Source organism: Archocentrus centrarchus, chromosome 15 (genome assembly GCF_007364275.1).
Source record: "Archocentrus centrarchus isolate MPI-CPG fArcCen1 chromosome 15, fArcCen1, whole genome shotgun sequence".
Lineage (NCBI taxonomy): Eukaryota > Metazoa > Chordata > Actinopteri > Cichliformes > Cichlidae > Archocentrus > Archocentrus centrarchus.
In genome coordinates, this window is record NC_044360.1 from 25,808,658 (window position 1) to 25,824,501 (window position 15,844).

Sequence of the window (15,844 nt, forward strand, 5' to 3'; positions counted from 1 at the left end):
CTTGTTTTGAGAAGATTCTGCTTCAAAGAGACACTCGAGTCCAGTCAATATTTTAAACTTTCTAAAAGCTCTTTACTCCTGGTTGAGGGGAGCAGGGCCACAGGGACATCTGAACAAAAGGACCCTTTCTGCAGCAACGCACGCACACACACATACACATGAGCTGAGCTCACGTGTGGAGAGCCACAAACACACACATGTACTGGAAAAACACCACCAGTCTGACAACAACCATCACCACTGCTGTGGTAGCATTTCACACACACGTGTACGCATGCACAAACACGCTCAAATGCACGCAGGAGACACTTTCAAATTCTTGCTGACATGTAAATCAACTCTGGCATTCCATGCAAAGCACTCTCACCTCATACACTCTTTGGTCGAGCTGTCACTTATTCCTGTCTATGGACCAGACAGCTGACCAGATGTGATAGTGTGACTGCAGCCACTTGTTAAAAAAACACACACACACGTCTAGATGTTGTCACTAACCAGATGAGACACTCGAAAAGCCCTATAACCCTTGTGGAAGCTGTGTATGGATCCTACCCCACCCACAACGTCTCTCTGTGAACACACACACACACACACACACACACACACACACACACACACACACACACACACACACACACACAGCCTCAGCTGGTCTTAATCACATGATCTTACATCAGTTACAATTTGCATTGTGTGTGTGCGAGTGAAGCGTTTAGAAGACTGGAAGTAGTTTATTTTCATAATGAGATACTATTTCAGTTGTATAATTACAGGGATAGTTCAGCATTTGCTGAATGGGGTTGTTGGCTTTTTGCCCCTGAGAGTTAAATGAGATACTGTCATATCTTTACAGTGTGAAGATACAAACAGCTGCTGACGAGCTTAGTTTAGCATGAAGGTTCCAAACTTGCCACCTTCAGATGAAAACTTCTGTTTTGAATCCAAAATATGTCCTTTGTGGTATTTGTGTGGTTTTGATGAGAACATTTAAAACACAAGATGTAAAAAAAATAAAAATGTGCCTTCTGAGTTGTCAAAAACAACGCTCAAAGAGCCCCTGACCTCTGTTCCTGGTGCTTGAATAGAATGAAAACTGAAGAGGGCCATCTCTGAAAGGTCAGTTTCTGAGGTTTGTTGAGTTGTTTTGATTGAGCAAATCCTAGCCAATATATCTTAGGTGTCTCTTTAGGTTTCTAAGCTGGACTGGACTCTGTGTTCAAAGGAATGATTACTCTGGAGGCACACATTATAAGTACACATGGACAGTGATTGTGGGGGAAAGGGGAGCCAAAAGTTTCACATTGCAGGTTTAGCATTATTTCCACTGAATCTAACATGAGCTAGCGCTCTTGTATAATGTTACTGACAGGGCTCTGGGATTATGCTATATTACTGCTACGAATTTGCCAGTGACTATAAGCTCCCGGGTGAATGTGATTTAGCTGCTTAACATTAACCGTTAGCCGCTGATGGTTCAATTTTCTTCATCCTAGAAAGGCTAATATTACCAAATCCACTATGAATTTAAACAGTTTACTTTTGGATTGTTGTAGACACTTTTTTGACTACACAGCAGCTGCAATAGCTGTAAAGGGCAAAAAACCCCATAATTTTAACATAAGATATTGAGATTAGTCCTGAACAGAGCCCTTTACTATCTATCTTATGGTGGTTGATTTGATTATAAATTCAGGTAGTAAACAATCATCGGAACAATGTTAAATCAACATTCCAGCGTCAACTTTAATTTCATTCAATCAAAAATGAACTTTAATGCTGATCCTTCAACATTTTTGCATCGTTTTGTTGAACTCTTGAATAAAGACTTATAACTGGAGGAAGTAAGTGAGGGATAGCAATCACTTTCCGGGCTTGTTGACAGCTGCTTAATGGAAAACACAAATTGGAAGCACAACACAAGTGAGATGAGTAACAATCGAATTGTGCACTGTGCTTACCTAATAGGAAAGAATGGGTCTCCTGCTTTTCTTGAAAGCCTTGCAAAGATGGAGCCCAAATGTTGCACTTTGTCTCCTATATTGGGTGAAGTTTTAGTGTGAAGGACCCCATGAAAGATAAAGGTTGTGTTTTTTTTTTTAAATTTAATATCACACTGGTTTGAAACCGGCATGTATGAGGACCTACTTTTAGTTCAGGTTCAGAGAGGGGTCAAACCAAATTAACCAAAGGTTAAAGGCCATTGCTTTGTTGGCCAACTGCGTGTCTGACAAGTTGGTTTTGACCCCTTAAACTTTTCAACCTTTAGTAACACGCATGATGATTTCAACTTATAAGTGACAACCCTGTACTTTAAACAGCCAGTAATGCCTCTATAGAGATAAGATGATGTATTTATTGGTCGTGTTAAAGGTTAGATCACACCTTGCTTCCAGCAAACTGCACTGTCAGAGTGTTATGTTTTGTTATGGTGGAAAATTCATGACTCCAGCAAGCATCACTGAGCTAATCCTGCCCAGGCAACAAAACAAGCCTGGGCTTGTTTAGTTTATTAAAATCATGGTTTGTCCAGATCTCAAAAACTATGAAATGGTGTTGAAAGCATTATTTCCTCTGCCAAGTAGTGTAATGGGGTTAACTGGATTCTGGAAATGCTCTGTTATTGGAAAGGCATGTAATGGTTTTATGATTATTACTTTTATGAGACATAGATGACAGTTGGTAGCAGTTTGGGCCCATTGATGGAAACATGTTTTTGTACTTAACGTTATACTATATACATTTACTTGTTGTGGCTTGATAGTTAAAGGAACTTTGGCCCTGTTGCAGTCATCTTGTTGTGGATTGTTAGTGTCAGCTCAAGCTGGTATGAAGGGGAAGAAGTATGCTATTCTGACAGAGACGCAAAAGAACTCTGACCAGGTTTTCTAAGAAAAACATCCACCCTGTCAGTCTTTCCAGTCATCTGCTGACTGCGTGCAGTCCAGTGGATTTGTTTTTTTTTCTTTTTGTTAGTGTAGCGCTGGTAATCGAAGATTTCTTTGAGAGGAGTCAGCAAGTAGTGCAGCTCTACGGCACCCTGTTTCTAAATGCCCCCCCCCACCCCCACTAGGGAGAGCATTTCCACACCTTGCTCTTGGTGAATCCACTTTCCTCTCATAAGATCTGCTGGGACATTCTCCTGAACATGTCTTGTAAATAATGAGGCAAAACACTAACCTCTCAAAAATTATACTTTTGTCATTTAAATCGAAGTTTCAAAAAGTCTTTGTGACTTGGGGGGAAAAACTAAATGTATTAGCTACACACAGTTAAATGTGCTATAATGTAGACCAGAAGGAGCAAAACATGACCAAGAGAGGTGAGACGTGTTCAGTAGTGATGAGCCACATGGACTCTATTAAAAGCACAATTGCCTCAGAACTTGCAGAATAGGATTCTTGTAGTTTCAGTGATGACAGATGCTACTTTACTCTTAACCTAATTTTCTAGGTTTCTCGCAGACATTTAGCACAATGGCTCTGCTTAGGCTTTATGTCCACAGTGATGCCTTTTGAGCATCCTCACTGACATGTCATATCCTAAATTGATGTCCGCTTGCTTCCTGCTGATCTAACCATTCCCCAGTCTTTATCCGCTTCTACCTAAGTGGTCGTTGTGAGATAATTTTCCATTTTGTGGATCAGGTCAGGCGAGTGAATTGGAGGTGCTGTTGGATCCGTGCCTAAAGTAGCAGATCTCTCCAGAGCAGCCATGAGAGATTGAGAATAGCTCTCTGTGAGGAAATGTCACCAGAACGGCAGTGGCAGCAGCAGAAACGCAGGGGCCCCTCTGGACCTGCCACTCTCCTCCTAGGGGAAGCAGATGGTACATGCCCAGGGTTATTTTAAGACTTCAGGAGGGCAACTGTACCCCTGTGTCACCCAAAATGACTAATGTAGGCAGAAAGGCATGAGCCGACCTTAGTATCTGTTGCGACATTTGCACTCAAATCAGCAAAATTTGCGTGTGTGTGTGTGTGTGTGTGTGTGTGTGTGTGTGTGTGTGTGTGTGTGTGTGTGTGTGTGTGTGTGTACACATACTAGTCTCTAGTATGTAATGTGGATTTTTTTTTTTTTTTATCTTCTTGGCAGTGGTACTAGGTTAAAGTGCATGGCCTGCTCTTGGAAGCATAACAGGATTCTGTCTCAAGCACACTTTAGTCATTAAGACTTTTGGGTTTAAACCCTGTAATTTGGTCGAAGAACTAACAAATAGACCTCCCACACATTTACCAATACATGATCCAGTTTAGCTATCCCTTGGGGCTGTTGAACTTGGATGCCTGGCTTGACTATCAGATGTAAGAGTAGTGAGACAGAAAATGTAGTGTATGATCAGATAACTTTCTCAAGAGTTAAAAAATATCCCACATAGCCAGGGCATATACTAGTTGTTTTAGTGTTTATTTCTTCATGATAATCAGTTACAAAAAAAAAAGAAAGAAGAAAGACTGACATTTGTGTGAATGCATTGGTTTAATTTGCCCCCAAGCCCTAATGTCAGCTGGATTCAGACTGGCTTTGGGAGTGTGGAAATCCACATCTGTGGAGCTACAGGGTGTCCTTCCCTCCAGCCTGCCTCTCTGGTTTTCAACCAACTCTTGTTTACGAGCCAGGAAAGGTCCCTCCTCCCTGTCCCCACTATCTGTCTTTTGTGGGCACATTTTGAAACTTTTGTTTGCAGTCCCTCAAAGTCCACATTACCTACAGGGACATATATTCTAGCAGTAAAGAAGGATCTCTACTGTAGTTGTTCCCCTCAGCCTTCAACCCCAACACTATGCAAAGTGTCACTGAAGTGACTGACGTGACACTTTGCATAGGTAGATAAGAAGGCTGACAAAGGGTATTTGCTTAATAGTGATGTGCGAAATGTAACTTTGTGATGATGATGCTTAATTTTTTATTGTTCTTAAATGAGTCTAATTTGCTGACTGCATTCTATGTGTTGAATCTAAAGCTGATATTGGTGGATTTTGATAGGAGAGCCCCGCTTTTATATGTTTAGGGACACAGAACAGTCTCTGTGGCTGTCACTGTGAATGGCATCGAAAGTAAGACAGCAATTTGTTACCCTAAAATGGCTAGGCTCTTTGGGCAGTGCGTTTTCTTGTGGATTTTTTTCTGTACAAGGAGGACAATAACCAGGAAATCTTCCATTTAGACACCTTCATTCCAAGAAAGCAACGATAGATGGGCTCTTGTAACATGCACACATTGTAACCATAGCAGCTTTGTTGAATTCCTAACCTCGTGGCTGGTTTTGTTTGCTCGAGCATGTGTGCATACGAGATATGTGACAACAAAGGGATGTGTGTCTCAACCTCGTTTTTCCGCGCCTGTTGTCTGTGTTTTTCCTTTATGCCATTGTACCGCGTTGTGTAAATGTGTTGTTTATTCATGTCATGTTCATCATGGCTGGCATTTTCCCATTGCACTCAGTAGACTGGAAGATCAAAACGAATGTCTGTGGACAGGCTGACTTTTATCAGCAAATTCCATGTTTTCCCTTCTTTGTAAAAGCTTGCTTTTTTCTTTGGCAGGACGCATGGGCCTCAACTTTCATCATCCTGGAGCAGACCACATAATGCCATTGAATAGTAAGTCCCATTTTCATTCTAGGAATTGACCATAATTGTTTTAGTTTACTAGATAAATGGCACCACTGCTTTTTGTCCTCTGTGTTCCAAAAGTAACCAACAATGGGAGGCATGGTGTTTGATGCCTCCATGATAAACATATGCTCTAGCCACAGGGGCCATTGACAGTATGCACTGGGTACACCTGCCCACCCTTTACTAAGCCCTGGATTCCCTGACACCATAAACCTAAGACAGACCTCTTACCACTGTAGGAAGTGCTATTTACTGACCTGTGAATAGTGCATCCAAAAATACTCCGACATGCCAGGCTAGAATCCCCCCCCTCAGCGTCCCAACAGTCAGCAGATGACCAACAGTGACAGGAGACAAGCCAGTGAGCAAAGTCAGCTCTCTGGCTCATATGCTGCTACTTGGGTGAAGCTGAATTTTCCAGCTCAGGTCTTGCCCTTCTAAATGGTCTTTATTTGTCTCTGGATGGGATCAGGGACAAGATTTTCCCAGATTATTACAGATATGTTTCTTTACCATGTTCTCTACTTCTTTTGAGGGGTAATCATGTTTTCTATTTTTGGGTGCACAAACTCAGCAAAATATAAAGGATACCTCTGCTGACTGGTGATCAGACCAACTCAGAGAAGCCCTAGTTTCCTCTCTGGACATAATCAGTCAGCCTACAGGGTATAGAAATGGGCAAAGGGAGAAGATGTCTAAAATAAAAAAAAAAAAAAAGCAGGAACTTTCTCAGCTAAGCAGTTTCTGCTGTCACATCTTGACAACACTGATGTTCCTTCCCCAGTTTCATCTTTTCATCATCTGTATCCTCGGAGAATGTGCCTCGGCTTGATGTTAAACTGTTGTGTCATGGAATAACGCTCATGCGAGCACAGATCTGTCCATATCTTCCTCGTCTGTCAGAACTGACTCTCTCCGCCGTAGCGTGTGATGTGTGCAGACAGGGGAAGCTTTGGTTTCAACTTTAAAGAGTTTTACTCAGTGTTTCTCCTTCATTTCATCCCATTAGCTTTGAGGCTTCGGGCTGTAAAAACCTGCGAGGGTTCCACTTTCTGCGGATGGTGTTGGAACTTGAAGTGAACAGGAAAAGATGGGAAAGTGATGACCATAGGTTCTCCTTTGAGATTTATTGGTGTTATTCACTTGACAGATTAGTAGAAGTGTCTTTGAAGCAAAAAAGAGCAGGACACATCAAGCTCATCATGCCCAGAGGAATCACCCAGTTTCCCGTCAAGCATTTTCCCTCTCTCCCAGACACCACACAGTTTGAAGTTTGTACTTATTCTTAACCCCTCACTTTTCTCCTTCCTCCTCTCCCTCTTGGGCTGTATTCTCTCGCAGAGAGGCATCTGACGGTTTCCCAGCACAATGTTTTCTTCATTTTGCCCCGGTTGCTAGGTGACTTTGTTTCTGCCAGGGCTAGACAGTGAGAGGGCAAAGCTGCAGAGACACTGCCCAGGTTTTTTTGGATTGGAGAGCCAGATCTTTTTTAATGAAAACATAGCAAGGGAGAAGAGGCTCAGAGACAATATATGCTCCCTGAGAGAAGCCAGAGGGGCAAGTCAGATAATGGGGCTCTCACAATGCAAAGCCCATATTGGTTTTTTGAGGTCTGCTTTGTGACTGATGAGTTTAGAGGGGCAGGAGGGTCTCCTGCTGTTTGTTGGCATTTGCACCACATTTTGCTCACTTTGTGGTTTCAGTTTGAATCACAGATTGAAATTGGAAATGTTTGTGGGAACTTTACAGAGATTAAGTCCTGAAACAAGTTTTTTTTTTTTTTTTTAAATTGCATCTAAAGCTTTAGCTACATGGAGCATGAAAGTTCATTTTTGACCTCATAAACAGTATTATGGAAAATTAGGAGCTCTTCGTCCTTAGATCTACTTGATTTTTCTTAGTCACTAAGAGGTTGCCGTCCTGTTTATATTCTAGTGTGTCCAAGCCATTAGTGAAGTTGCATTATGGCCTCAATCTCAGTGTTTTCGCGGTCACCATCTTGGTGCTTTGAAACCAGATGTGATGAGCGAGGGATGGATTTGGTTGTGAAACCAAGGACGCCACCTGCTCATGGGCCGACCATTTGTGATTGACAGGTTATTAGTCAGTGAACAAATCCTGGATAACCGTCCCTTCTGACTCTAATAATCACTTTCGCTTTTTTCTGTCACTATAAGCTACATACACCTTTTTCAGTTTGTAAAAGACTAAACGTGAGAAACATTTCAGGTATTGTGTCCTATTATCTATATTTTTACAGCTCGTCATTTCATAGCAGTAAAATGAGCACTAAAATGTAAAAAAAAAACAAACAAAAAAAAACGAGATAAGTGAGGTCAATTTAAAAGCTGGTGCACGTGTGCAGCTGGGGGACACAAGAGGTCCCAGTACTGTACTTTGACCTCTGTATATTTAGATAAATTCAGCTGTGACATTGCAGCCTGCTTTCCACTGCCCCCCTTGTTTCTCTGTATGTCATCCTTTTCAGAGCCCCAAGGCTGCCAGCCTCGTCCATACACTCTTCTTATCCTGTGGGAAGTTTCCACTTGCGCCTGGCCTGCCTTACTGGACTCAAGAACAACTTTTAATATTTTACCAAGGCCATGATAATGACTAACCTGCTCTACCTGCTGTTCTGCATGCACTCCACTTTATGGCCTCATTTGTGAATATTCACAGAAGATTAGCAGGAACTCATGCCATTGCAGGTTTATTAAGCTAAGATTACAATCGCCAGCTCTAGGGCATTGCATTATGCTGCTGAGTATCTCAGCCATTTCCGTGCCCAAACCTCACCTATCACCCTCCCTGCTGTGCAGCATCGGTCTGTTGCAAAGGCCGGTGCAGCTGGTTTACTGAGGGCTGGTGCCAGGCTGTAATAATCACTCCCATCCCATTGCTGAAGCTTAGGTGTGGCCATCTGTGGTTTCACTGCTACCTTAGAGATACTCCTGGTTTGTTTTTTTGTTTTCTTTTTTCTTTTTTTTCTTTTTTCACAAAACCCATGTCTCTGTATCTCTTCCCTATCCTTGTTCCTGCCCCAACCCTCTGTCTCTCCTTGTGTTTCTGTCCTTCCCCCACTGTACTGACAAGCAGCCCGGAGCTATGGCCGCAGAAGAGGTAACGTGTGGCATTTTCTCTGGGGTTCTGCTTGCCATGCCGGCCGCGTTCTCTCTCCGAGGCTGAGGGGGGTCTTAGTGTGGTGTCACTTTCTGCTTTTCACCTGTGCTGTGATGGAATGAAATCATATTAATTTTGACATAGTGTTTTCCAGTCTTGTGCATTTAATTAGGAAGGGGCAGGGGTCCATCAAATCTCTCTGTATGAATCTTGTTTTGCTTGATGGTGAGAGGAAAAAAAATCTGTCTGATAATTTTCTTTTCTCTCTTTTCTGAGTCAGATTTCCATCTGTAATATTTATGACATGAGCCATAGTGAAATTATTGGTGTTGTATTCAAATGCCTTCTAATTTTAAAAGAAAAGTAACAGCTGTTCTTGCTTTCCTACAATTCGAATCAAACATTCAATCTCACGGCGTGTTTGGCTGAAGTGCTTCCAAAATTGATTTTTAAAAGTTTCCTTACAGAGTATGCTGACTCAGAAGTAATCCAATCATCTTGATGGCAAAGATGGGTGCTTTCAGCGGGGCTCATCTCTGATTTGATGTGTTTTTTTTTAACTAATTATGTCTTCTTTTTTTTTTCTGGAAAAAGGAAAGCTACTGTGTGGAATTTGTAAGGTTACTGCAGCACAGGGCTTGAGAGATTATATGTTATAGCATTAGCATGGTGAAGCCGGTGACATGCAGTGAATAATGCCTGAATAAAATTTCTTTGGAATTGTTCCCTACGTACAGACATGAGTGCACATTAAACACTGAAAATGCATTCTTTAGTGCTGGGAATGGTCCTGAATAGAATACACTTTCATATCACATTAAGTAACACCAAAATAAAAAATTACACTAAAATATTGCACCAGTACCAACTCCACCCGTTCACATTATGAGCTGCAGTTCAGCATCTTGTCTGAAGACCAGCAAAGCAGAGATTGTAGTGATGATTAGGATCTGGAATCACCAACAACCTCCAGAGACAACATTATAATAACATTATTTGAAACATAGTTTCCAAATGTATGTGGACATCTAGAGATAACAAGCATATGCTGATGTTGACGAATATTAATATGGTTGTCCATATGCTGCTGGACAAAATTTCCAGAAAGATACAATTAGCCTTGTAGTTAGCACCAGACTAGCACACAAACAAAACGAATTGGGGAATTTTGTTACATTTCTAATATACTGATAGAGTTCAGATATAAATCTGCATGTTTATATAACAGCCTTATCACATAAGAGTCCGAATGGACGTATTAAGAGATGGAAGAAAACCGGCCGGCAGACAGCTTAGTCAGAATTACGATGGTAATCTCCAATATCCAAATTGCTGCTGCTACTATAACCACATGTGATTAATTCTTTGTCTCTCACACTCTCCCTCCCTTTTTTGTATTTCACACTCTCTCGTACCTTTCTGTCTTCCCCTGTTATCCCCGTCCGTCTTCCTGGTGTCCTTTTTTCCTCTTCCTTCCTCTCTTGCCAGGCCGTTCCTGTCTTTTTCCCTTTGAAGACGGTTTCCTCGACGATGGCCACGGTGACCCCTCCTTGACTCCAGGCCTGAACTCGCCAACCCGCGGTCAGAACGGAGAAAGGATGGAGCGCTACTCCAGGAAGGTCTTTGTTGGAGGCCTTCCCCCTGACATAGATGAAGGTAGAGGAAGGATTATGTTTTTTCCTTTACATGTGGATAAAGGTATTCACTCATGTTCAGGCTCTTTTTTTTTTTTTTTTTTTTTTTTTTTCACCCTGCAGAACATTAAAACTTCCAAGTCTCCCAAACTGCAGACTGTGTTTTTGGCTGTTTGCCACTCAAAGTTATACTGACGTATGTGAGCTTTGCCTAAGGGCAGTTTGACTTGGCTTTTTTTGTACAGGTTGAGACTGTTACACTTAAACACCTTTTAACCAAAACACACTGTAAAATGCTCTGTTGCTTTTTTTCCTAGAACGATAAAAACATGATGGGCTTAGCAAATATTAAGCTAATGCAAGCATTTTTTTAAACTAGTTTAGCACAGAGACTGGAAATAATGTACAACATTTGTTTGGAAACTGCATGACTAACAATCTTTCTTTTGTTTCCAGTATTTGTGCTAAGCTGAGCTAACTAGCTTCCAGTCGTACCATCTCATTTATTGTACACGAGGGATATGTCACTCTTTTCATCTTAATTTTTGTGAGAAAGCGAATAAATTCATGTCCAATAATGTAATATTTTACAGACATGTAGAAAGGAATTGTTAAGTATATGAATTTTAGCTGCAGTTTGGGTAAAATGTAGAACTGACTTTGCTGTACATTTTGACCCAAAGAGTCATAAGAAAAAGAAAAAGAATTTTACAATTTATCAAAGTCAAAGTGAAAATGTTATTTACGGATTAAATGCTAGCTCAAATGCTAAAAAACAATGAAGGTAGTTTAGCTTCTTTCGTAGTAAGTTTAACACAATTCTCGCCTCTTGGCAGCCATCTTGGTTTTAAAGGCTCTGGGCAGCTATAATGGTTAGCCAGGGAAAACAACAGGTTCACTTACCTTTATCTTTATCACAATAATAACTAGATGTCTGCCACCACCCAGTAAAAACTGTCATGAACCTCAGCTGTGTGTATGCATCACTACCACAAAGCCCTAATGTTTCGCAGTGGCTGCCTATTGATTATGTGGGGAAGGGGTGGGAAACAGCAATCCTGACCATATCGGAAATCTGCTTTAGATTTTTAATCAGGACTCTTTTAGTGCCGAGTCTCTCTGTTAATGATGATTATTACTATGTTTTAACATCTGTGATCCATGAAAACAATCTAACATAAATTTGGGATATTTACTTTGTGTCCACGCAGTCAACAAGCATATGTGCTACTGAATTAATGCACAATACTTGCCCTTAGCAGACTGAAAAATTCATGAGTTTCCACAACACTAGTCAACCCAGTGCACACTAGATGTGCTCTGCTTGTGTTCCTGTTTAATGCAGTAGCGACTACCTCAGCGGGAACAGGCCAAAAAATAGAAAGTCTCAGCACCGAGTGTGGCTCCGCATACACTCCCTTATATGCATTTTACATGAACAACCATGAGAGAATCTTATAACTTCATTTTTCTTTTTTTTTTCTTGGCTTTTCTTTGTTTTCACAGATGAAATTACCAACAGTTTTCGTCGCTATGGGCACCTGGTGGTAGACTGGCCCCACAAAGCTGAGAGCAAATCCTACTTCCCCCCTAAAGGTAATAGCAGGTTCTCATACCATAATCTCTATTTTCCCATCAGACATCAAAGTCTAGACCAATAAATATCACCTCAGGTGCATCACCATGTTGGAGTTTTGCAAAGAGTCATATTACCCAGAATCCTTGGCTCATGCTGGGCAACCTTGGAGGTGTCTGTTTATATTAGCAACCACCTTTAGGCACCTCACAGAGAAACACATACAGTTGTAATGACTCTATAACTGGCCACCAAGAGTTTAATCCCAGAAGTGTTTGCTTGAGTGAGTACCTGAGGAGTGTGAAAGTTTTTCTCCTTTCTGCACAGACTCTCGGGTGTTATTTTCTGGCAGGTGATCAGAGTAGCACCTCCCTCCCCAAAGCCTCTACATCACTCCCTCTGGCCTGGGAGCTGCAGTGTGTCATATTAGGGAAGCTATTAAAGACGCGCTGGAAATAACTGACATTCCATAGGCAGATGGTAATACGCTGCATCTGGAGGACCTGCAAAAATCTCTGCCAATTTTTTCCCCACTCTCATTTTTCAACATCCCCTCTTTTTTTTTTTTTTTTTTTTTTTTATTAAGCTTGGAGGATTATTTTGAATAGGCTCGGGTCTACTAATATCCAAAGCCAGAGGGGAAAAAATGCAGCATCCTTTTAGGGGAATGAATGAGCTTAGGATGCCGCCATGTAAGGGGAGGAGACATGTAGGAGTGGTGATCTGTGTAGAATTCATCTCTTGCTCTAATTTTAAACCCCACTCCCAAAACTCCAAGAGAAACTGTTAAAATATCCTGTTTATATCACACTCTCCATATTAACTGGCAAGGGAGCTTGGACACATGCCTGGCGACAGAGATTTTAGCACTAATAGCTCCGGGGGTGAGAGTAAGAGCACACATGCATGTGTGTGTGTGTGTGTGTGTGTGTGTGTGTGTGTGTGTGTGTGTGTGTGTGTGTGTGTGTGTGTGAGCGTGTTCCACTGTGCGACGAGTGATTTGCAAATGTGGGATTGGCGTCAAGAGGTCATCAGCCTTTCTCCGTGTTAAACGCCCTTCCAAGCTTGACCGAATGGAAGATAGATGTCACTTTCCGCCTTGCTTCACATTTAACTGCCGGCAGTATGTGACTACAGTTATGAAAGTGTTTTGGTTTAGGGATGACTCATATTGTGGCTTAGTCTGAATTTAGGGGCAGGGTAAGACTCTCTTGGTGCAAGGCGAGGGTTGGAGTAAGGGCAAACATGTACTAGCTGAGCTTTATGAGTGTATTATTGGCTTCTGCATTAATATCTTCTTAACTAGTTGATGTTTTTGACACTTTGGCCATGAATTGCAGCACAGGGGTGTGTGAATTATGTAATTGTGGGTGGTTTTTTTTGTTAGGTCTTTGTGAGAAATGTCTTTTTAACTATTTCTTAATCTTGTTTTATATACTTTATTTCATATCTCTTTTGCGAGTACACTTATGGTATTTCACGTGGTACCTCTGAGAAAGGAGTATGAGTATTCTATCATCAGTTTTTATGCACAGTTGTTTGAATGATACTGGGCTGATACAGGTTTTTAGGGAGTAAAAAAAAAATCCAGATACATGTTATAACATGTTAGAGCAAAGTCTTTCGACAAGCAACACCTCCAGAGGCCTGTACTCTTAAGCAGGATTTGGGCTTTTCCAGGTAACTTCAGGGTTAATCCAGGGTTTTCTGCACTGAAACGTGGCTCAGTTCTTACTGGGGTAGATCCCCATAGCAATTTATTCTGTTGACTGAACCTGCTCCGGAGCAGGTTGCGTTTGAGATTAGAGATAAACAGGTATGGAATCAACACCTGTTGACCCATCAGTTATCTGGAAAGCAATGTCACCATTCCTATAAGATCCCTTGGACCATCTGTGTGTGGATAGAAGGTATGAAGTTCTTCAGTAGCATCTAAAGTCGTTATCATTCCCTGGTGAACATCAGTAAGCAAGATGGATTCTTATGTGCGACTTTATTCCTTGATTTTTACCCTGTTGGCTGTAAATAATGTTACAACATTTTTATCGCTCTATACATAATCCTAAAGCAGGGGACCGATTCGTACTGGGAGACTTTATATCAAATTTGGATGTAGATTAAGCCTACATTTGAATTCCGCTCTACTCCCAGTACACTTGTTTGTGATTGGTCAGATGCTGCTAACGCCCCCTTTCATGTGAACATGCATGTGAAATCTAGATTGGGAAACCCAGGGTTTCTCCTAGCAAGTTGATAACCAGCTTTGTGAGATTGCTTAACCTCATTTCCAGTGATGGGGTAAGTGTATCCAGATAATGGAAAGATACCCTGGGTATGCTGAATTTGCTTCATAGTACAGGGCCCAGGCACTTTTTTAGGGCAGTTATTGTTATTATGTAAATTGACTTTTGTTTCTGTGGTCACTGGGGCCAAAAAAAATATAAAATAAACTGCAGGTATAGAATCAGAAGTCAAATCTGATCAAAAATGCTTAAAACAGTTGTTGACTTTGCCCCTAAAATAAGAATTATAACCCCCCCCCCCCCCCCCCCCCCCCCCCGGATGTTACTACACTTATATGGAAAAGGGAATATTTTTATAGTAAATTTGTTAAAGAGGTCGTTTTAGTTCATAAAATTAAGACCTGATTCTGGAGATCCCTTTAGTTCCATGGAGGGTTGCAGCATCTTTTCAGTTTATTGTTTTGGTTACATGGACTTCAGCTTTACTGTTGCTCTCACTGTATGCTATGCTTAGCTCCAAAGGACACATTTAGTGACTTGTGACTATAGCATTAAGCTATCTTTAACAGCCTAATGCTGCACTAATGTTGCACTCAGTGTAGAAAGATTTGCCATATAACAGTTTCAGATAGATAACAGGTAAATGTTTTGTTTACAGCACGTTCTGATGGCCTTAAGTGTGCAAGCTATACAGCTTTATGCTATACTGGTGGTGTGTTTCATGGACTAGATGGATCATCCCTGTTTGTTGCTCTGTTTTTGGAAGGGTGGGGGGTGGGGGGGACAGTAAGATCTGGTCACTGTGAGGCTGTCGCTCACACCCTCTCCTGTCGCCTAAACACTGTCATCACTATTGTTGGCAATGAGCTTCAAATGTTAGGGAGCTATTTCTGTCTGTGACCGGGGATAAAAGCAGCAGCAGCAGGAGGAGGAGGATGGTTGTTGTTTGTATGACATAGCCTGAGCACTGGAAGCTGCTGCAAACATTCTGCTCTTTACGTCCTGCAGTTACCTTGTGCCAGACTTGTTTGAATGTCACAATTTAATGAAATAAATAAGTAATCAAAATGTTTTTTCTTCCTGTTCTATCTGAATGTAGAAAGGCTCAAATAATGGCAGCAGAGAAGTGCTGCAGTGCTGCTGCAATACTCAGGCCTTGATTTATCTTCTCGCCCTCGTGTGGGGATTATATCCAATGAGTGACTTCTTCAAATTGAGATGATTAGCGATGCTTCATTTCACCGCTCCCCTGCTCTACCGCCGACTACTCTGCAATTGCTTCAAAGCCTCAGGGGCCCTTATTTGTTTTTAGGAGAGCAGATGTTTGTGTCCCCCTTCATCCATCCAGCCAAGCCCTCCTCCTCCTCCTCTTCCTCTCCCTCTTCTTCTTCTGCTTTTACTGTCAGCGGCCCGTCTGTTTACATTTTGTGTCAGAGTCACAGCCTTCCGCACGTTTCTTTCACTCACCCGGCTCTCATGAGGCATATAGCATACATGGAGGTTTGGTTTCTTCTGTGCTTTGCTCTCATCCAGCCTTTTAAAGTCTGGACAAGAGCAAGTGTGTGTTTGCAACCAGGGGGCCCTTTGGGCAGGTCTGTTTGCAGGAGTATTAATGATAAGCCTGGATTTAAATGTCACTATTAAAGCCAGAGAGGTG

The 15,844-nt window shown here is 41.7% G+C and overlaps 1 protein-coding gene across 7 annotated transcripts in view; it reads left to right on the top strand.

Annotated features, from left to right (window-relative positions):
• The window catches only part of cpeb3 (cytoplasmic polyadenylation element binding protein 3), a 39,003-nt gene that overhangs the window by 12,295 nt on the left and 10,864 nt on the right, over positions 1 to 15,844 (top strand). For 5 of the 7 annotated variants that reach the window (XM_030747797.1, XM_030747796.1, XM_030747795.1 and 2 more), the window contains 4 exons: positions 5,543 to 5,599; positions 8,711 to 8,734; positions 10,223 to 10,390; positions 11,875 to 11,964. In XM_030747797.1, the coding sequence (XP_030603657.1) occupies positions 5,543 to 5,599; positions 8,711 to 8,734; positions 10,223 to 10,390; positions 11,875 to 11,964 (339 nt within the window). The remainder of the gene's footprint in view (positions 1 to 5,542; positions 5,600 to 8,710; positions 8,735 to 10,222; positions 10,391 to 11,874; positions 11,965 to 15,844) is intronic. The other 2 variants (XM_030747798.1, XM_030747800.1) reach the window with 1 other exon arrangement.